Genomic DNA, 21,735 nt, shown 5'->3' with positions numbered 1-21,735 from the left:
TTCAGTGTGCCGTGAGGCGGGCTTTTAGGTGGGCGGGGGACAAAAATCCCGAATTCGGGGGTCCCAACACCATCCCACCCAAAACCCGCCTCCACATAAGTTTCAGAGGAGGCGGGTACCCGCCCCGCACTGGGACCCGCCGACCCGAGGCAGGAAGGGATTAGTGCCAATTAACTGCCTGTTAACAGGTAGTTAACAGGCAGTTTTTAGCCTAATCCCTATTTTGAGGTGTGCCGTGTGGGATTCCCGATGGCTCCAAACTACGCCAGGTTAGAGCAGGCGGGTCGTCGGGTTGAAGGACTTGGAGGGGTCGCGATGTCAGTGTTCAGGTGAGTGATGGGTGCATGAGTGCAAAGGTAAGTGTGTTTGGTGTGTCTAAAGTGTGTAAAGAAGTTTAAATTACCTGTACTTTAACAGCCTTTCTTCCTCTCGGTTTTGGGAGTCCATCACTCAGCCGACACTGAAAGCAAAATGGCTGCGAGCTATCAAAAGTGACAGCCTTCAGCTTTCATTGCCGGTGAGAGTTCTAACTGAGTCTGTGTAGAAGGACTCAGGTTAGAAGTCAGCCTGTCAGTGTTTGACAGCTTCAAACAGCTGTGAAACACTGATATTTCATCTGTCAAGACCTCTTGACGGATGAAATTTCAGTCTGTGACGTCGCCTGTTGCCGGGTGGCCCTTAATTGGCCTGCTGAGCCCGCTGGGCGGGTTCAACAAGGTCAATCAAGGGAAAATCGCGTGGATTGGCTGGACGTCGATGTAGGCGGGACTAAACCCCGAAACTTGTAGTCCCGCCTCCTTCCCGACAGCTTAATGAAAATCGACCCCAATGACTTTGGTCTTCCCATTGGAGGAAATTTTGGCTTAACCGAGACTGGATGCAGTCTGACACCACAGAGGCAGGGAATGTGGTGGTGAGGTAGAGCTGGGTATCATCAGTGTACACGAAAACCGTGAGAAGTTAATTATCATAGCATCATCCACATTAAAATCAATGGCAATGATTTTTTTCTTGCTTTTGTCAGTTTTCATGCCACTGCCACTTAGACTTAAAAGTAATGGCACTGGAGACCTGGTCGTGGTGTGATTTATGGACATGTATTTGAGGAAGCATATTTGAGGAAATGGGGAGTTTTATTTCCCAGGTTTTGGGAGTCTTTGCAGAGCTCAGTACAGGCCACATATACATTCTTGTCTATTGACCAAATTAGCTTGTAATGAGAAACGATCTAAGCAATTCAGATCAATCCCATAATCGATACAAAGCAGGCAACTTGGAAAGTAGCCTGATCCTTTGTGAGATAGATTCATGTCTCCTAAATCCAAGAAAAATCCTGATCACAGTCCGCCACTTATATGCTGTCGGCCACTTGAAACACTACTTTTAAGGAGACCGTAGTCATTTGTTATATGACCCAACGCACAGATGGGGTTACCTGAAATTAAAGGTCCGCACAAATAAATAATTGTTCTAATTATTTCAGATTTTTTTAAACTATAATTTTCATCTCTAATGTCAAGAAAGCAGCACACAAACATATATAATTTCTAAATGAAGACAGATACAAAGTACCTTAGCAATAAAATTTAATTATTCATCTCTTTAAAATGTTATCCACAGATAAATTTAAGTGGTGCATTTCTAATTACTGCAGCTGAAGATGTGAGGCAAAAATGAAATTAGCAGTAATTACTTGCCTTTTGATTAGTGGTAAATTATCTTTCCCTCGAACAGAGCTTGTACAGCAAGCAGCTGTAATTAAGACTGCTTGACCACCCTTTAATCATAGAATCATACAAAGTTACAGCGCGGAAGGAGGCCATTTTGGCCCATCGTGTCCGCGTCGGCCAACAAAGAGCTGTCCAGCCTAATCCCACTTCCCAGCTCTGGTCCGTAGCCCTGCAGGTTAGAGCATCCCAAGTGCACATCCAAGTACATTTTAAATGTGGTTAGGGTTTCTTCCTCTAACACCCTTTCAGGCAGTGAGTTTCAGACCCCCACAACCCTCTGGGTGAAGAAATTTCCCCTCAAATCCCCTCTAAACCTTCCACCAATTACCTTAAATCTGTGCCCACTGGTTTTTGACCCCTCTGCTGAGGGAAATAGGTCCTCTGTATCCACTTTATCTATGTTCCTCATAATTTTATACACCTCAGTAAGGTCTCCCCTCAGCCTCCTCTGTTCCAAGGAAAACAGACCCAGCCTATCCAGTCTGTCCTCATAGCTAAGATTCTCTACTCCCGGCAGCATCCTTGTTAATCCCCTCTGTACCTTCTCTAGTGCAATCACATCTTTCCTGTAATGTGGTGACCAGAACTGCACGTTCTGAGGCCTAACTAGTGTTTTATACAGTTGAAGCATAACCCCCCCTGCTCTTGTATTCTGTGCCACGGCTAATAAAGGCAAGCATTCCGTATGCCTTCTTAACCACCTTATCTACTTGGCCTGCTACCTTCAGGGATCTGTGGACATGCACTCCAAGGTCACTTTGTTCCTCTACATTACTCAGCGTCCTACCATTTAATGTGTATTCCCTTTCCTTGTTAGCCCTCCCCAAATGCATTACCTCACACTTCTCCGGATTGAATTCCATTTGCCACTGTCCTGCCCACCTGACCAATTTATTGATATCTTCCATGCAGTCTACAGCTTCCTTCTTCAGTATCAACCACACAGTCGATTTTAGTATCATCTGCAAACTTCTTAATCATACCCCCTATATTCAAGTCAAGATCATTGATATATACCACAAAAAGCAAGTGACCTAGTACTGAGCCCTGCGGAACCCCACTGGAAACAGCCTTCACAAAAATACCCATCAACTATTACCCTCTGCTTCCTGTCTCTGAGCCAGTTTTGAATCCAACTTGATATTTTGCCTTGGATCACATGGGCTTTTAACTTCATGACCAGTCTGCCATGTGGAACCTTATCAAAAGCCTTGCTAAAGTGCATATACGCTACATCAAACACACTACCCTCATCTACTCTCCTTGTTACCTCCTCAAAAAAAATCAGTCAAGTTTGTCAGATACGACCTTCCCTTAACAAATCTGTGCTGACTATCCTTGATTAATCCGTGTCTTTCTAAATGAAGATTTAACCTGTCCTTCAGAATTCTTTCCAATAATTTTCCCACCACCGAGGTTAGGGTGACTGGCCTGTAATTATTCAGTCTATCCTTTTCTCCCTTTTTAAACAAGGGTACCACATTAGCAGTCCTCTGGCACCACACCTGAAGCCAGAGAGGATTGAAAAATGATAGTCGGGGCCTCTGCTATTTCCTCTTTTGCTTCGCTTAACAGCCTGGGATACATTTCATCTGGACCTGGGGATTTATCCACTTTTAAAGTTACTAAACCCCTTAATACTTCCTCTCTCACTATATTTATTTCATCTAATATATCACACTCCTACCCCCCCCATAGCAATGTCTGCTTCGCCCCCTCCTTTGTGAAAACAGATGCAAAGTATTAAGAACCCGACCGACGTCTCCCGCCTCCACACACAGATTACCCTCATGATCGCTAATAGGCCCTACCCTTTCTTTAGTTATCCTCTTACTCTTAATATATTTATAAAACATCTTTGGGTTTTCCTTGAGTTTAGTTGCCAAGAACTTTTCATGCTCTCTCTTTGCTTTCCTAATATCCTTTTGAATTGCACCCCTGCACTTTCTGTACTCCTCTAAAGATTCTGGAGTATTTAGCCCTCGGTATCTGTCATACGCCTCCCTATTTTTCATTATCCTACCCTGTATGTCTCTAGACATCCAGGGGGTTATAGATTTGTTAGTCCCACCTTTTTTCTTTAAGGGCACATATTTGGTCTGAACCCTCCGGACCTCCTCCTTGAATGCCTCCCACTGCTCTGACACTGATTTACTTTCAGGTAGCTGTTTCCAGTTCACTGGCTAAATTCCCTCTGAGCTTACCAAAATTTGCTTTTTCCCAATTTAGAATTTTTATTCCTGGTCTATCCTTGCCCTTTTCCATAACTACCTTAAATCTAACAGAATTATGGTCACTAGCACCAAAATGCTCCCCCACTGATACGCCTTCTACCTGCCCAGCTTCGTTCCCTAAATAAGTCCAGAACCGCCCCCTCCCTTGTTGGGCTTGCTACATACTGGCTAAAAACGTTCTCCTGGATGCATTTTAGGAATTTCGCACCTTCTATACCCTTCACACTAATTTTATCCCAGTTAATATTGGGGTAGTTGAAATCCCCTACTATTACTGCCCTATAGTTTTTGTACTTCAGAAATTTGTCTACATATTGGTCTGTAGTACACTCCCAGCAGTGTGATCGCCCCTTTTTTGTTTTTCAATTCTACCCATATGGCCTCATTTGATGATCCCTCCAACATATCATCCCTCCTCACAGCTGTAATCGTTTCTTTAATCAATACCGCGACCCCCCCCCTCCCTTTTTACCTCCCTCTCTATCCCGTCTGAAAATCCTGTAACCAGGAATGTTGAGCTGCCATACCTGCCCCTCTTTCAGCCACGTCTCTGTAATAATAGCTATAATATCATAGTCCCAAGTATCTACCTGTGCCCTCAGCTCATCTGCCTTGTTCGCTATACTCCTTGCATTGAAGTATATACCATTTAGTACAGGCAAACCTCCTTGTTGACTACTATCTAGCCCTTGATTCCTCTGTCCTTCCAATTTATTTTCTACGTTTTTGTTTTCTAATTCCAGTTTTTCTTTCCTCCCTATTGACTCTATACTTAGGTTCCCATCCCCCTGCCAAGCTAGTTTAAACCCTCCCCAGCAGCACTAGCAAACCCACCCGTGAGTATATTGGTCCTATTTCCGTTGAGGTGCAACCCGTCTGGCTTGTAGAGGTCCCACCTCCCCGAGAAACGGTTCCAATTCCTCAGGAATCTAAAGCCCTCCCTCCTACACCATCTCTCCAGCCACGCATTCATTTGCTCTATCTTCGTATTTCTGTACTCACTAACACATGGCACTGGTAGTATTCCGGAGATTACTACCTTTGAGGTCCTGCTTTTAACCTCTTTCCTAGCTCCTTAAACTCTGCCTGCAGGACCTCATGCCTCCTCCTACCTATGTCATTGGTACCGATATGGATCACGACCTCTGGCTATTCACCCTCCCCCCTCCAAATGCCCTGCATCTTTTTGTTGTCAATCACAACTCTGAAATGCATCCCTAGATTAACCTTTTATGTACAAAATTCCCCGCCCCCCAAAAAAAAAATGTTTGCCCGCAGTGGCAAATTTTTTGTAATGAAAAGATGTTAAATGTCAGTTTAATTAACCGAAGTGTCAGAAATCCAGCCCAGTTTCTCCCATCAATTTCAGCTGAGTTTGCATCTGGATAATAGAACAAGTAATAATGTAGGCAAGATTTTTTTAAATTCGTTTTTCCCCTTTTGAACCACTGTCGTTTGCTCTTGCTGTATTTTAAAACCAGCTCGAGTTTTTAAAAATTGCCTACTTTAGTCTCATTTTATTTTGCGTTTTGGAAAAAAAAATTTTTTGTAGCATTGCTGTTGGGTTCAAAGATAAATCGCGCCATTTGCGGTGGGCTTAGTACATTGTTCGCTTCCTATTCGCTGCTATGCTTGCTGCGGCGCATTCTAATTAGAGAGGCAGGAAACTATGAAGTAAGTGATTGATGGTGCGATAGGCTCAGTAGATCAATGTGTTTACTGTCTATGTCACCCATCTCTCCGTTGCAGGAAAATCTAGGCCACAGTATCAAGCTGAAAGAAAAGACTTGCATAAATTCAAGGAAAAGTGGAACTCCAGCGGACTGGGAGAGCTATAAAAAGCAACAACTGATACAAAGAAAATAACAAGTGCAAAAAGGGAATATGAAAAAAAAACTTCCAAGGGGTATTGAAGCTCACAGCAAAAGCTTTTATATAACTATATATTAAGAGAGTGGTGAAGGGGAATATGGGCCCATTAAAGACAGATGGAGGTGAGACTATAAAAGGCAATAAGGAAATGGCAGACTTGTTAAATGAGTACCTTGTATCCATATTCACAGTGGAGAAAGGGGACAAAATACTAGCAGTATAAGGGAACCTAAATGTAAGTCAAGGAGAAACTTAGTGGATTTAATATAAGTTAAAGAAATGGTATTGAAAATAATGGGACTTAAGATATACAAATCTCCAGGACCTAAGATGGTTTCCACCCTAGAATATTGAAAAAGAAAGTGAGGAAATTGCAGATGCATTCATTATAATTTTCCAAATTTCTAGATTCAGGAATTGTGCCTTGGATTTGAAAATTGAAAATGTATCTACATTATTTAAGGAGGGACAGGGAAATCAGGTAATTACAAGTCCGTCAGTTTAACATCAGTTGTGGGGAAGTTACTGGAATCTATCATCAGTGACAGAGTGATTGAGCACTTGGACAAGTATCATAATCATAATCAACTTTATTGTCATTGTTAGTGCACAAGTGCAGTACAACGAAATGTAGGCTTGCAGCTCCCGAGAGTGTACATTTAGATTAAGACAATCAAACCAATCAAAGAGTCAGCGTGGACTTCCGATGGGTAGATCATGTCCAACTAATCTGGTTAAAACTTTTGAGGCAGTTACTCACAAAGAAAATAACAAGTGGACTTTGGACATTGTCTCTATGGACTTCCAGAGGCATTTGGTAAAGTTCCGTACAAGTGATTATTAGTAGAAATAAAAGTGCACGGAATTGGAGGTAACCTAACTTGAGTTGGTAATTGGTTGGGAGGCAGGAGTCGGAGAGTAGAGATAAAGGGGTGGTTCTCTGATTGGTGGGATGTGACAAATGATGTTCCCCGGGGATCTGCACTGGGGCCTTAGCTTTCACCATATATATTGGATGAAGGAATTGCGAGTTGTCTATCCAAGTTTGTAGATGACACTATGTTAGAAGGCGCAGGAAGTTGTGTAGATGGGAGCAGGACGTTACAACGGGACATAGACAGACTAACTGAACTCCATCAGCCACAGTTTTGCCCAATGTGGGGAAGTGAGAGGTCATCCACTTTGGTTGTGAGAAAGATAAATTGGAATTATTTATTAATGGTGAGAGGCTAGGAGCTATGGAGAAACATAGGGATTTATGTGTCCATGTACACAAATCACTAAAAGCTAGTGGATAGGTATAAAAGTAATCAAAAAGGCTAATGGAATGTTGGCCTTTATCTCCAGGGAGTTGGAATTCAAAAGTGAGGAAGTGAAACTTCAGTTGTAGAGAGCCTTGGCCAGATCCCTGAACAGTGCTTGTCTTTGGTCACCGAACCTCAGAAGAGATATGTTGGCCTTGGAGGGGGTACAGCGCAGATTCACCAGGAAGACACGAGGGCTTAAATGATTAAATTATGAGGACGTTTCATAAACTTGTTTTGTATTCCCTGAAGTTAGAAGGTTGAGGGGTTGATGTAATTGAGGTCTTTCAAATTATTAGATAGGGTAGATACAGAGTACCTATTCACTCTGGTGGAATAATCTAGAACAAAGGGGAATGTAAACTGAACTGGACCAGAAATATTGTTCCTAACTAAAGTTATGTGATGGCTTGCTGCTGACCAAATCCATGGAGTTTCGCCTCTTCCTTTATGAAGGCTTCAGAATGACTCCCAGGCTTCCAAATGTAAACCTACATCAGACAGATCCTGGCTACAGAGCTGTCAAATCGTCCACCCCTCCTCTCCTCTCCTTACAAATCTTGACTCAGGACAAAGGGATTTAAAATGCTTTCTGCTAACACAATACATCTTCCAGTTGTAAAAAGGTTCAAAGATATCTCTCGTCTTGTGCCTGAATTGAATGGCTTTAACCCCTTTCTGGAAAATAGGTTAATCTATGCCAAAACACTCTAGATGGCCTGTGAGATGGGTCCCCATCTGAAAACTATAGCAGCACTAAACAGCTGCATATAAAGCCCATCCTGATTGATACTACTTCTGTGCCCTGTCTTGATGTATGTATCAGCCAGATTGGGTCATTTTCTGCAGGTAAGCTTAATTTTAACTGTATATACCTTGATCAGCTAGATAACAGTCATTGAACATCATCCATCAAAAACAAAATGGTCAATTTTCATCCCAAATAATTTTCAGAGAATGCATTATATGTCAAACATTTACCAGATGCTGCTATCATAATCCTTGAAGTATTGCACCTTCTACTGAATGTGACCAAAAACCTTAATTTTCACTCCTACTGAATATTTTGCTGTATTAACAGACCTCACAATAATGAACACTAGCATGTTAATAATGAGGATTAATTGACAACAAGGAAAGTCTGGGAAATACATAGACTGGTCAAGAGAAATAGTTCTTCAGAAAAGAACTGTGGATAAAGCCAGTTGCAAATAAACACGATTTTTCAAGAGCCATAAGTTGTGTTTAGGTATAGGTGAAAAACGGGATGAGGTCCTAAAAGCTGAATATAGGGAGTTAGGAAGTACATTAAAAATTAGGACCTCAAAGGTAGTAATCTCAGGATTGCTACCAGTGCCACGTGCTAGTCAGAGTAGAAATAGAAGGATATTTCAGCTAAATACGTGGCTAGAGGAATGGTGCGAGGGGGACGGATTCAAATTCCTGGGACATTGGAACCGGTTCTGGGGGAGGTGGGACCAGTTCAAACCGAACAGTTTGCACCTGGGCAGGGCTGGGACTGATGTCCTAGGGGGAGTGTTTGCTAGTGCTCTGGGGGAGGGTTTAAACTAAAATGGCAGGGGTTTGGGAACCTGAGCAGGAGGACAGAGGAAAGGGAAACAAGAATAAAAGCAAAAGATAGGAAGGAGAAAAACAAAAGTGGCAGTCAGAGAAATCAATGGTTTAAATCAAACATGGCCACAGTAAATAATAATTCTAATAGGTCTAAGAGCGTTAAAAAAAGCAAGCCTGAAGGACTTGTGTCTTAACGCGAGGAGCATTCGTAATAAGGTGGATGAATTAACTGCGCAAATAGAGGTAAACGAATATGATTTGATTGGGATTACGGAAACATGGCTCCAGGGTGGCCAAGGTTGGGAACTCAACATCCAGGGGTATTCAATATTCAGGAAAGATAGGCAAAAAGGAAAGGGAGATGGGGTAGCATTGCTGGTTAAAGAAGGGATTAACACAATTGTAAGGAAGGATATTAGATCTGATGATGTGGAATCTGTATGGGTAGAACTGAGAAATACCAAGGGGCAGAAAACGTTAGTGGAATGGTATATAGACCTCCAAACAGTAATGCGGAGGTTGGGGATGGCATTAAAAGGGAAATTAGAGAAGCGTGCAATAAGGGCACAGCAGTCATCATGGGTGACTTTAATCTACATATAGATTGGGCTAATCAAATTAGTAACAATACTGTGGAGGAGGGATTCCTGGAGTGTTTACGGGATGGTTTCCTGGACCAATATGTCGAGGAACCAACCAGAGATCAGGCCATCTTAGACTGGGTATTATGTAAAGAGAAAGGAGTAATTAGCAATCTTGTTGTACAAGGCCCCTTGGGTCGGAGCGATCATAATATGATCGAATTCTTCATTAAGATGGAGAATTAAGTAGTTGACTCAGAGACTAGGGTCCTGAATTTAAATAAAGGAAACTACGATGGTCTGAGGCGTGAGTTGGGTAGGATTGATTGGGGAATGTCACTTAAAGGGTTGACGGTGGATAGGCAATGGCAAACATTCAAAGACCACATGGATGAACTACAGAATTTGTTCATCCCTGTTTGGCATAAAAATAAAACAAAAAAGGTGACTCAACCATGGCTAACAAGGGAAATTAGGGATAGCATAAGATCCAAGGGGAGGACATATAAATTGGTCAGAAAAAGCAGTAAACCTGAGGATTGGGAGCAGTTTAAGATTCAACAAAGGAGGACAAAGGGATTAATTAAGAAGGGGAAAATTGAATATGAGAGTAAGCTTGCAGGGAACATAAAAACTGACTGTAAAAGCTTTTAATAGATATGTGAAGAGAAAAAGATTGGTGAAGTGAAGCGTAGGTCCCTTGCAGTCAGAATCAGGGGAATTTATAATGGGGAACAAAGAAATGGCAGACCAATTAAATACATACTTTGGTTCTGTATTCACAAAGGAGGACACAAATAACCTCCCAGAGATGTCGGGGAACATAGGGCTAGATTTTCAGTTGCTTGCGCCAGCAGTTAGCGCCTTAAGAGAAGTGATTTTCGGGCACTATTCGTGTAGCGCCCGGGCACAGCGCAGTTTGCGCCCCGCCCCAAATTAAGTTGCCCGTTAGCGCCGGCGCAAAGTTTAGCGGCCGCCCGGATGCGCACGCAGAAAATGACGTCACATCCTCGTGCAACGCCCTTTGGCCGCCCCGAATCCAAACTTCAGTCCGACCGCCCCATTCTGCGGCTGGCGTCCAGAGCGTTTGTAAAATGGAACGCAACACACCCTGGGGAGCGCAAATTAAAGGGCACTCCTCCTGCACTATAAACGGCAGTCTGCATGTGTTGTGTGGAAGGATCCAGTGTGTTGTTGTGAACGGTGTATTTATGTTTCCAACCACCACCACCACCTCCTCCTCCTCCTCCGAAAAAAACACATGCACCCTTCCCCTTTAAGAGCTCACTGGCACCAGAGTGTCTGCCGTCCGCTGCGCCCGAGCTCGGGCGCTGTGCTCTGCACCGCCGGCTTAGCGCCTAAAGATAGTAGTGGAACGCCTCTTTTAGCGCTCCACCAACCTCTTAGGGCGAAGCCACTGAATTTCCGGCAACGGGGCGCTACTTTGGGGCGGGCGCTAACTTCGGGCGGGCGCTAAGGTTAGCGCCCCAAAACTGTCTATACTGAAAATCTAGCCCATAGGGTCTGATGAAAGGGAGGAACTGAAAGAAATCAGTATTTGTAGGGAAGTGGTGTTAGGGAAATTGATGGGATTGAAGGCCGATAAATCCCCAGGGCCTGATAATCTACATCCTAGGGTACTTAAGGAAGTGGCCCTAGAAATAGTAGATGCACTGCTTTTCATCTTCCAACATTCGATGGAATCTGGAACAGTACCCATGGATTGGAGGGTAGCTAATGTTACCCCACTATTCAAAAAAGGTGGTAGAGAGAAAACGGGGAATTACAGACCGGTAAGCCTGACATCGGTAGTGGGGAAAATGCTAGAGTCCATTGTAAAAGATGTAATAGCAGAGCACTTGGAAAACAGTGACAGGATCGGACAAAGTCAACATGGATTTACAAAAGGTAAATCGTGCTTGACTAATTACTGGAATTTTTTGAGGATGCAACTGGTAAAATAGATAAGGGAGAACCAGTGGATGTGGTTTATTTGGACTTTCAGAAGGCTTTTGATAAGGTCCCACATAAGAGATTAGCATGTAAAGTTAAGGCACATGGGATTGGGGGCAAGGTATTGACTTGGATAGAGAACTCGTTGGCAGACAGAAAGCAAAGAGTTGGAATAAACGGGTCTTTTTCCGAGTGGCAGGCAGTGACTAGTGGGGTACCGCAGAGATCGGTCCTTCGGCCCCAGCTATTCACAATATATATTAATGATCTAGACAAGGGAACTAGATGTAATATCTCCAAATTTGCAGACGACACAAAGCTGGGTGGGCGTGTGTGCTGTGAGGAGGATGCCGAGAAACTCCAGGATGATTTGGACAGGTTGGGTGACTGGGCAAAAGCATGGCAGATGCAATATAACGTGGATAAATGTGTGGTTATCCACTTTGGTGGCAAAAACAGGAAGGCAGATTATTATCTGAATGGCAATAGATTGGGAGAAGGGGAAGTGCAACGGGACCTGGGTGTCCTTGTGCACCAGTCGCTGAAGGTAAGCATGCAGGTGCAGCAGGCGGTTAAGGCAAATGGTATGTTGGCCTTCGTAGCGAGAGGTTTTAGTACAGGAACAAGGATGGCTTGCTGCAGTTGTACAGGGCCTTGGTGAGACTACATCTTGAGTATTGTGTGCAGTTTTGGTCGCCTTATCTGAGGAAGGATGTTCTTGCCATGGAAGGAGTTCAGCGAAGATTCGCCAGGCTGATACCTGGGATGCCAGGAATGACTTATGAGGAGAGATTGGGTCGATTGGGCTTGTACTCGCTGGTGTTCAGAAGAATGAGAGGGGATCTCATTGAAACTTATAAAATTCTGACAGGACTGGACAGACTAGATGCAGGAAGGATGTTCCCGATTGTCGGGGAGTCCAGAACCAGGGGTCACATTCTAAGGATAAGGGGTAGGCCATTTAGGACAGAAATGAGGAGGAATTTCTTCACCCAGAGAGTGGTGAACCTGTGGAATTCTCTACCACAGAAGGCAGTAGAGGCCAATTCATTAAATATATTCAAGAAGGAGTTGGATATATTTCTTAAGGCTAAAGGGATCAAGGGGTATGGGGAGAAAGCAGGGACCGGGTACTGAAATTGGATGATCAGCCATGATCGCATTGAATGGCGGAGCAGGCTTGAGGGGCCGAATGGCCTACTCCTGCTATCTTCTATGTTTCTATGAATGTTTATTGTTTTTCTATTGCAACACAGTCCAAAATGACTTGGTTTTGTGTTTTTCCTCAATCCTTAGGTAGTGGAGAAAGCGTGACATTAGACACAGTTGACTCCTATATGACCAAACTCCACAGTGTCATAGACGAAGACCCTCAGCAGAATGAGAAGCTTGTGAGAAAGGTGCAAGAAATAGTAAGCAGTCTAGCCAACAGGTAAATATTTCTAGGCATGGACAGCAAAACATTAATCAAGTTAGTTGCTGTCCAGATTAATTCAATTTACACAAAATTGCCACGTGTGCTGGAGTTAATAAGCTTTTATATTTTTTCTGCAGAGCTCTTTTTATGCACTGTTAATATGATTCCATATCTTTCTGCTAACCCATTTTGTAACATCAAGAATTAGAAAATTACAAAATAATTTTATTGTACCTGTTTTTTGATCAGAAACAATTTGGCATATTTCTAAAACTGCAAATTACCCTCTTTATTCAGAGAGTTCATAACCGTACCTCTCCAGCAGTGTGGCCCGAGGGAAGAATCAATTCTCAACTTTGTGGAACTATTCTAGATGTCACTCACAGAAAGGAGCATATTGTGTGTTGGATATTAATCTGAGATCAGTATGAATTTGAAGTTGAATAATTACTGCATTCTTGTGGGGAATATTGTGAAGGCTATCTAAAATGGCATCGGTGTTAGAAGTAAGATACGGTGCTTGTGCAATTACTGTTTATGCTACACTCAAATTCACATTAACTGGAGTGAAATATTTTCTAAAGTAATGAAGTGCCTGATGGAATGATAACTATTGGTGCATTATGGAAAGACAGTGGCCTAGAAATTCAGTATAGCCACGTTTGGGGCGCTACAGCCGGGCGGCCGCTAAAGTTTGCGCCCGGCGCAACTTCGCGCCACCTTCGCCGATATTCAGTGGCATCGCCCCAAGAGGTTGCTGCTGCGCTAAAACAGGCGATGCACGACTATCATTAGGCGCTAAGCCGGCGGCCCGGGGCGAAACCCCCGAGGGCGGGCGCAGCGCAGGTGCGGCGAGCTGCTGATTGACGGCAGACACTCTGGCGCCGGTGAGCTCATAAAGGGGGAGGGTGGATTTGTTTTTTTGAAAGGCCGAGACTGGTGTATTTGTGTTTTTTGAAAGGCCGAGACTGGTCGATTTGTGTTTTTTCGGGGGGCTTCTCTCCATTAGTTTGTAATGTGGGAAGGGCAGAGGTTTCAAAGAAATAAATGTTCTTAAATCGCACTGTCCATGCTTTCTTTTGGAAGTCCTGGTTGCCGTGCTCGGCTGAGGGCTTGTGGAGCGGCTACATTCTTCTTGTGCCAAGCCATTCCCTGAGAGGGGGCCTGGAACCGACGTTCAATAAGCCGCCAACGGGCGGCCCTTGCACTTTCTGCCTCCCTCCTGTGCTGGTCCTCCTCCTCCTCCTCCTCCTCCTCCTCTGGTGGTCCTCCAATGTCTGGTGGCAGTGGCTGAGTCCTGCGGATAGCCAGGTTGTGCAGCATGCAGCACACGACCACGAAATGGGAGACTCGCTCAGGCGAATACTGTAGGGCTCCTCCGGAATGATCCAGACAGCGGAACCGTTGCTTCAGGACGCCGATTGTTTGCTCAATGATGTTCCTGGTTGCTTGATGGCTGTCATTGTATCCCTCTTCAGCAGGGGTGCTGGGCGCATGGAGCGGGGTCATCAGCCATGTGCACAAAGGATAGCCTTTGTCCCCGAGAAGCCATCCTCGTGGGTGAGGCTGGGCCTGGAACATGTCTGCCACAGAAGTCTGGCGCAGGATGAAGGCATCGTGGCTGCTGCCTGGAAAGCGGGCATTGACAGCTAGGATGAGCTGCCTGTGGTCACACACCAACTGCACGTTGAGCGAATGGTAGCCCTTCCGGTTGCGGTAATCCTCGGCATTCTCCAGAGGTGCCCGCAAAGCCACATGCGTGCAGTCAATGGCGCCCTGCACCATGGGGAAGCCCGCTAATGCTGCAAAGCCCATTGCACGCTGTTGCTGCTTGACAAGGGCCATGGAGAAGGAGATGAACTGACGTCTCCTTCTAAAAAGGGCATTGGTCACCTGGCGGATGCAGCAATGCACGGCAAACTGGGAGATGTTGGCAATGTCCCCAGTAGCGGATTGGAAGGAGCCGGTGGCATAGAAGTTGAGAGACACCGTCACCTTCACTGCCACCGACAGAGACGTCCTGCTCCTCAGATGTGGCTGCAGATCTCCGCGAAGCAGGTGGCAGATCTCAGTGACCACCGCCCTTCGGAATCGCAGCCTCCGAACACACTGCTCGTCAGACATGTTCAGATATGAGAACTGCTGGCGGTATACCCTGGGTGGGTAAGGCCTCCTTTGCCGACGCCTGTTGCCCCCTCTCCGACAGGCCATGTCTGCCACTCTCTCACGGCGTCTGTGAGCCCTTTGAATGCAATGGAGAAGGCCAACGTTTGCACCCATTGCAGCCCCCATTATGTGTTTCCAATCAATGATATGGCTCTGAAGTTAAAGACAAGTGGAAAGCTGTGGCCTGAAGCCACAAGTACCTGTGCGAGTGTTGAGCCAAACCAGAAAGCTCTCTACCTTTGTCTCTCTGCAAAGATCCGTCTCTCACAAAGAAGGAGTGTTGCAAAATGGCTGCCTTTTCTACTGCAGGAGGAGTGCCCTTTAATTTGCGCGCCCCGCAGCGACTGAGAACCGTTCCCCTCTACCAGTCGCTAGGGGCGCCAGGCGCACAATAGGCCGGCGCCACTGAATTTCCGGTTTGGGGCGAACAAAGGGCGTTACACGATGAAATGACGTCAGGATCTGCGCGCGCAGCTGAGCGCGCGCAAAGGCTTTGCGCCGCCGCTAAATCTTTACTGAAGTTGGGGAGAGGCGCAGATCACGCCCGGCCGCTAGCTGCCTAGCGCCCCACATCATCTCCTCCTAAGGCGCTAGCGGCTGGCGCAAACAACTGAATTTCTAGGCCAGTGTCTTAAATATAGAAGGTATACCTGATGGCAGAATAACATGGATAGGAAGATGGTGTTGGATTATATGATGTGATAGTGGTTCTTTGTAGCAATTCACTGTACCATGAAGTTATTTAATGTGGTCCCTAACTCTCTGGATGATGGGGATGATGCATTTCAGTTGACCTGGGAAGAATCCGATGTTTTCAATTCCATTTTCACTTACAGTTTTGATGCGCTGTTCCAAAAGAGGTATGAAAACATTTTTTTTTTAGGTGTAACTTTAAAAAAGTAATACAGTTGAGGGAGGCCATTTGGCTCATCTTTCATCAGAGAAACCTTTGATTAGCTCCTAACATCTAGCTGTGCTTCTTGAATGGCTTCACTTCCTACGTGACAAGGACAATGCCAAACATGGTAGGATAACTGCTGTATCTAACACACATCAGACCACCAGATTTTTCTGAGATTACTAGGAATTAAGAATGTCTTGATCTAAATAGGTTTAATTTTTGATTTATTTATAGACATATGTTAATGAACTGCCTCAAGTTGTATTTTCTTGTTTTAGTGATGGACCTTAAAACACCATGAACTTCATCGGAGAAGATGGTTTACAGATGTCCATGTTGGCTGAAATCCCAGGCTACATTATCTTTTTAGAACTATATCAAGAGATTGCTGTTGCTCCATGAAGAAGGTGCAGTTATTCTTTAGGGCTAGGGCCTAATTATACAGACCTATACTAGCCTACACATCGTTCAAGATCAAAGCAAGGGGATTTGAATGGAATAACAGACTACACACTAAATGCTTTTAAGAAGAAAGCTAAAGTTTAATTAAAGGAAACACATAGGATTATTGGTTGAAGTTATAGTGACTAGGCTACTGAAAGCAATTTATTGTTACGTTTACAACTTTTTTGTCAACTATGGCATCATGCAGGTTGTGACCTCCGAGTTGATTTTGTAGTTTTTATTAACTTTTATAATTAGTATGTCTTTGTGCTTGCACATTCTATAGATTTAGAAACTGCATTGTAAAGTTGACTGCTCCATTTTGTTATGGTTGTTATGTTTGTATTAACATTTTGTAGATGAACCTGAAATTCTGTTAGATAAGGAAGAGAGAGTGCCAGGTTTGAAAGCAGTCATTAGTTGTGTGAAGGGAGGGGATTTAGGCAGTGCCATTTCCACGTCGATATAATCAAGTTTGTAACCGATAAATATAAGCTAATCTTTTACTTCTTGAAACCAGCTTAAGAAAAAAATTCTAATAAGGTGAAATCCATCACAAATTCATTTGTTTTTAAATTTAAAAGGTTTACCAGTTCATTTTGTTCCAAGTTTCAACCCTAAGAAGATTAAATTATTGTTGAGAATACATTTTTCTTTAGTAAAATAGAGTTAATTGTCTTACAAGCCTTCTGGGTGTATAACAGTTGCTTGTATGTGTGGGATCTATATAGGAAAAACTGATATTTTGGATTATTTTGCAAAGTGATATACATATAAAGTATGAAGGTGAACCTAGAGCAGTTTTCCAACTTGATCAGAACTCTGACATGTGTTACTATCTTGGGACCAATCCTTTCAAGTATTCTGTTAAACTGAGATACTTATTTTATTGAAGTCAATAGTGCAGTTCAGTGATAAGTTCCTAGGCAGCAGGGTCCTGCAAATAATGCTGTTCTACCATGTATTCATGCATAACACTAGGTGGACTTTTATTTCAATGACTGTTACAGGGAAGTAATATTCCTTAAAAGGTATTAGAAGGCTGTGATAAAAACTCAAATCAGTTTATTTTTCTGTCTGAATCTTAAGATTGCAGCCATTAAATATTGCCAGATAGCTGTTGTTAAAAATAACTTGTACAACAGGGTTCGGGAATGTTGGCTCAAAAGATGAACCCTGCAGCAGGTTGCTGAGCACAGCTGGGTCATCTCTCGGATGGGTACTTTGCAAGATGGATGACAGATCACTGTGTAATCAAATAATGCTGTTTTGTATGCCCTAGAGTCCTGGTACAGAGAAACCAAAGCTACTCCTGTACCTGTTAACTCATGCTGAAGTATGGCTCCACGGGCGTTGAACAACCATTTAGAACCTTGTATAATTCTTCATATGTTGGCCGAAGCAGAGAGCCACCAGGTTATTTAAATGTGGGGCATCCCATCCAAGCTTAATTCTGTTTTCTCCAGACATGTATGCATGTACACATTCCAGCAGATGTCACTGGATAGACTTCAAGAGTAGAACCCTGGATTTTTGTTTTTGCCCCTTTACCCACCTCAAGGACACTGAAGCCAGTTATAATGCTCTTGCTTTCTGTACTGAGATCAGCTAACTCAGCAAAGACCAGGGATCAGACGTATAAACTTCCTACTGCTGTGGTAGGGAGCCTATAGGAGAGGGAGGGAAACTGCAGTGACGGTTGAGTTGTGTTTCTCCTCATTGTCCAGCTAATAGAGGTCTGGGAGCAAGTCACCCACCTTCAGAACCTCAATCAATGGCCTTTGCACATCAAAAATAGAGATTCATTCTTTGCGGCGGGGGGGGGGGGGATAAATAACACTTAAAAGGATGTTCTCAAGTGCTGTAAGAATTACTACTCTTTGTGTAACTACCACCACAGTCAGGAACTTGTGGAGTAGTATCACAGATTCGCTTTCAGATGTGTTTTTTTCAAATCAACAAGTAGCTGCAAATTGGGCAATTTATTATGAATTATTCAAAAAATCTTTGCATTCATGGAACAAAATATTTTAAACACTTGGAAGTGGAGGCTGGACTGGCCCAATGGCTTCATTATTTTGTTTTAAAGTGACGCATGAAAAACAGCAAGAGGTATCACCATTATATTATTTGGGGATATTAAGTATTAAAACTCAGTGAAAAAAGTAGATCAAGACCTCTTGTATGAAGAGAGTACACAGGAAAAATAGTGAAATATTCAAAGTATTCTCCATGTATCCTTGTGCAATGTGTTAATATTTACTTTCTGTTGAGCAGTATGTTTTACCACCACAGAGAATGTTTGCAGTTTGGATTCATTTCTTCTCCTGCTGCAAGGTTTTGCCACTTGGATTATCCATTACTGCCATCAGATGTTTAAATTAAAATCATACAAATTACAGCAGGGCAGGAGATGATTCAGCCCATTGCGCCTCTATCAGTGCTTGCTATCTAGCTCTAATCCCTTTTCCTGGACCCTTTTATTTTCTTCAATTTTAACCACACCTCAAGTAATATTGCCTGCCTCAATAGCCACTTTTTGTAAAGCATTCATTTTTCCTGAGTTTCACAAGCAGCAAAAACAATCTTTCACTATTAGCTGTGTCAAAACCTTTCATAATTTTGAAAACCTCTGTTGGGTCCCTCCATAACCCTTGTTTGTGGAGTAAGGGGGAGCCACAATTTTTCAATCATAACTAATCTAATTCCTGATGTAATGTGAGTTTTGCTGCACCCTTTCTATGTCTAATGTCCTTTCAATAATGAGGTGCCCCCAGCTGTATGCAGTATTCCAACTGCTGACCTCATTAATGTCAACATCGCTTGCAAACTTTTATATTAAATTCCCCACGACTCACTCAGAACCCAGAAACCCATTTGCCTGTTTTATGGATTTTCATATCTACTAAAGATCTGTGCGCTCATAGATCGTTCTGTCAAGTGACACGAGGCAAATTTTCCTCTTTAGTGCTTTGGCGTAAAATGAAGAAAATAATAGGATGGGCAGGGTAGTAGCCCATAGTGGAGCCCATACGACATTTTTGTCCATTGTAGATGGAAAATCAGACAAGCTCTATCGCAGGTTTGTGATCCAACAAACCTGATTTTCCTCTCTGTGCTCTGCCCAGATAATGCTTCATGCCCAATTGCTGAAAAGGAAAACATGCCCCGTACTGCTTGGTGTATATGTTCTTTCCTTACTCTTATATTCCAAAATATATTACTCACATTTTTCTGCATTGAACTGCAGCTGCTGCCCGTCTGCCCAATCCACTACGCTATCTATCTCTTGCTGTAGTATCTGGCTTTCTTCCTGACAGTTTGCCATGCCCCTAGTTTGGTATTGTTGGCAATCTTCAACATCATTCTTGTGCTTATTTCCAAATCATTTAGATGCATGCAGCTTCAGACCTTATGATAGGTTAAAAGAGGGATAGTTCAAACATAGTGGTGAAAACCTTTTGATGTATCAAGATTACATAATGGGAGCAGAGAGAATGCTGCAAGGTGATTTGTTATTGTTACATTATTTTTTTACAGGTTTATTCACTGCTGTATATGCTGTATTATGTACATGACAAGAGGAAGACTTGGCTACATAGCAAGCAAAGTTTGATTGTGACAACAGTGTAATCTTTGGGATCAGTTGTATAATCTCAAAGATTCATTATGTTCTGTTTTGTATTCAGTAAGAACACCATTCAGTCTTGTGATTGATGTACTGTCCGAGGATTGTAGTGCATTTGATTAATTCCAGTTAAGTGAATTTCTTTTACTTCATCAAGTTTACTGGTGTTCATATTAACAAACTGTTTTATCAGCAATGTTTGTCATTAATTTTCTAATGTAGTTCAGTATGTTGGTAAAATGTAGCAGTTGGTTATACAACATGCAATAAACATCTGATACTGTTTGTCTCATTATGCCAGGCTTGATAGTAGGAATGATTTTCACTCTATAGTCCAATTGTATATTTTTTTTTAAACGCTTTTGATAAGCCTAGCACAATAGCTATTGAAAAACACAAACCTAGATGTCTACTAAGGTTAATACATGAAGATTACCAAATAGAATGTCTACCTTTCCCAAATTTTGTTTGGTTTGATTTACTGAGGCAAAGTTAATCCAGTTTTCCTAGTTGGTTGTAAGAGCCTCTCTCGCTCAGTGTTGTGTTTGGTATTCTTTAGGATTTTTTATTTCTTTATGCTTTTTTTGTTCTGATTGTCATCAAAGAAAATTGCTGTACTTATCAATCTTGTACGATTTCCCAAGTCTTTTAAACAGTTGTGAATTTCAAAAGATTTAGTTTTACAGGAAACTTTCGATTAACCGGCCCCTAAATAACCGAAACGCTCTATCCACTGGCAAAATTCAGGAGTTGGTTCAGGTAACTTTTTTTACTTTTAGTTACTTTTTTTAATTGATTTGTTGCTGTGCAAGGGTGTAGCTGAAGCTGTTGCTAAGCTACAGAGACGCTTGCAACTTGTGCCGATTGTTTTGAAGCTAGCAACAGGGTTTGTTGCTTTATACAGAGCTCTGAGCTCCGTATCTTTTACTATAGCGTTCGGTTATCTGGAATTGTTGATGAACCGGCAACACGTCTGTGCCGGATACCAAAAAGTTTCCTGTAGTTGCATATGAGCATGATTGTCTCTTGTGAACAACATTAATCATTGCCCCGCCCCCACCCCTCCATTTAGCCATTAGGGCCAAAAAGCATTTTAAATTATTTAACAACGGAAAATGATTTTTCACTTGGAAAATTTATTTCTCTTTTTTTCACATGGATTTAAGTTTTTCAAAACTGTGCTTATCTAGTGGCATGTAGCGGCGGCACACAGACCAGGAAAATTCCTGGTTTGATCTCCAGCCTGCTGAGTTAGCTTATTTCAGCTGGGATTGCTAAAATTGTCCTTGCTATAGGGAGAGGGAAAATCAGCCAAGGTTTTTCCTTCTGATCATTATCTAGTGATCTGTGCTGGAAAGGGGGGGGGGGCGCAGATTTGGGCTGGGCTATGATGGCCCCACAAACAAAAAGCCTTTTAACACTTAACACACGTGAAGAATGGCCACTTCGGCAAGGTGCCAGTGAGTTACCGTCACCTCTGGAACCTCACCTAGGAAGGAATCCGTGTCTACGGATAGAGCAAAAATACAAATAACTAATTAGAATAAAATATTCTGAAGTAAAACCTCTATCCATCAAAGGATACCAGGACCTTGTGAATACATTGGCCCTGTTCTTTACAAATTGTTTCATAAGAACATAAGAAATAGGAGCAGGAGTAGGCCATTTGGCCCTTTGAGCCTGCTCCGCCATTCAATAAGATCATGGCTGATCTTCTACCTCATCTCCACTTTCCTGCACTATCCCCATATCCCTTAATTACCTTAATATTCAAAAATCTATCCATCTCTGTCTTGAATATACTCAATGACTGAGCCTCCACAGCCCTTTGGGGTAGGGAATTCCAAAGATTCACCACCCTCTGAGTGAAGACATTTCTCCTCATCTCAGTCCTAAATGGCCGACCCCTTATTCTAAGACTGTGACCCCC

At 43.0% G+C, this 21,735-nt stretch overlaps 1 protein-coding gene across 4 annotated transcripts in view; it reads left to right on the top strand.

Annotated features, from left to right (window-relative positions):
* LOC147124812 (SWI/SNF-related matrix-associated actin-dependent regulator of chromatin subfamily E member 1-related-like) overlaps window positions 1–20,107 on the top strand; it is a 46,241-nt gene extending 26,134 nt beyond the window's left edge. For 2 of the 4 annotated variants that reach the window (XM_085993466.1, XM_085993455.1), the window contains exons 9-10: window positions 12,546–12,681; window positions 16,012–20,107. In XM_085993466.1, the coding sequence (XP_085849592.1) occupies window positions 12,546–12,681; window positions 16,012–16,024 (149 nt within the window). In that variant the 3' untranslated portion in view covers window positions 16,025–20,107. Of the gene's footprint in view, window positions 1–5,713; window positions 5,871–12,545; window positions 12,682–16,011 lie in introns of those variants that run through there. The other 2 variants (XR_015079067.1, XR_015079071.1) reach the window with 2 other exon arrangements.
* The last annotated feature ends 1,628 nt before the right edge of the window (window positions 20,108–21,735 follow it).

This window comes from Somniosus microcephalus, chromosome 1, assembly GCF_052327205.1.
Source record: "Somniosus microcephalus isolate GS21.2 chromosome 1, FLI_Smic_1.0, whole genome shotgun sequence".
In the NCBI taxonomy this organism is placed as follows: domain Eukaryota; kingdom Metazoa; phylum Chordata; class Chondrichthyes; order Squaliformes; family Somniosidae; genus Somniosus; species Somniosus microcephalus.
This window is presented reverse-complemented; position numbering and strand designations above follow the sequence as displayed.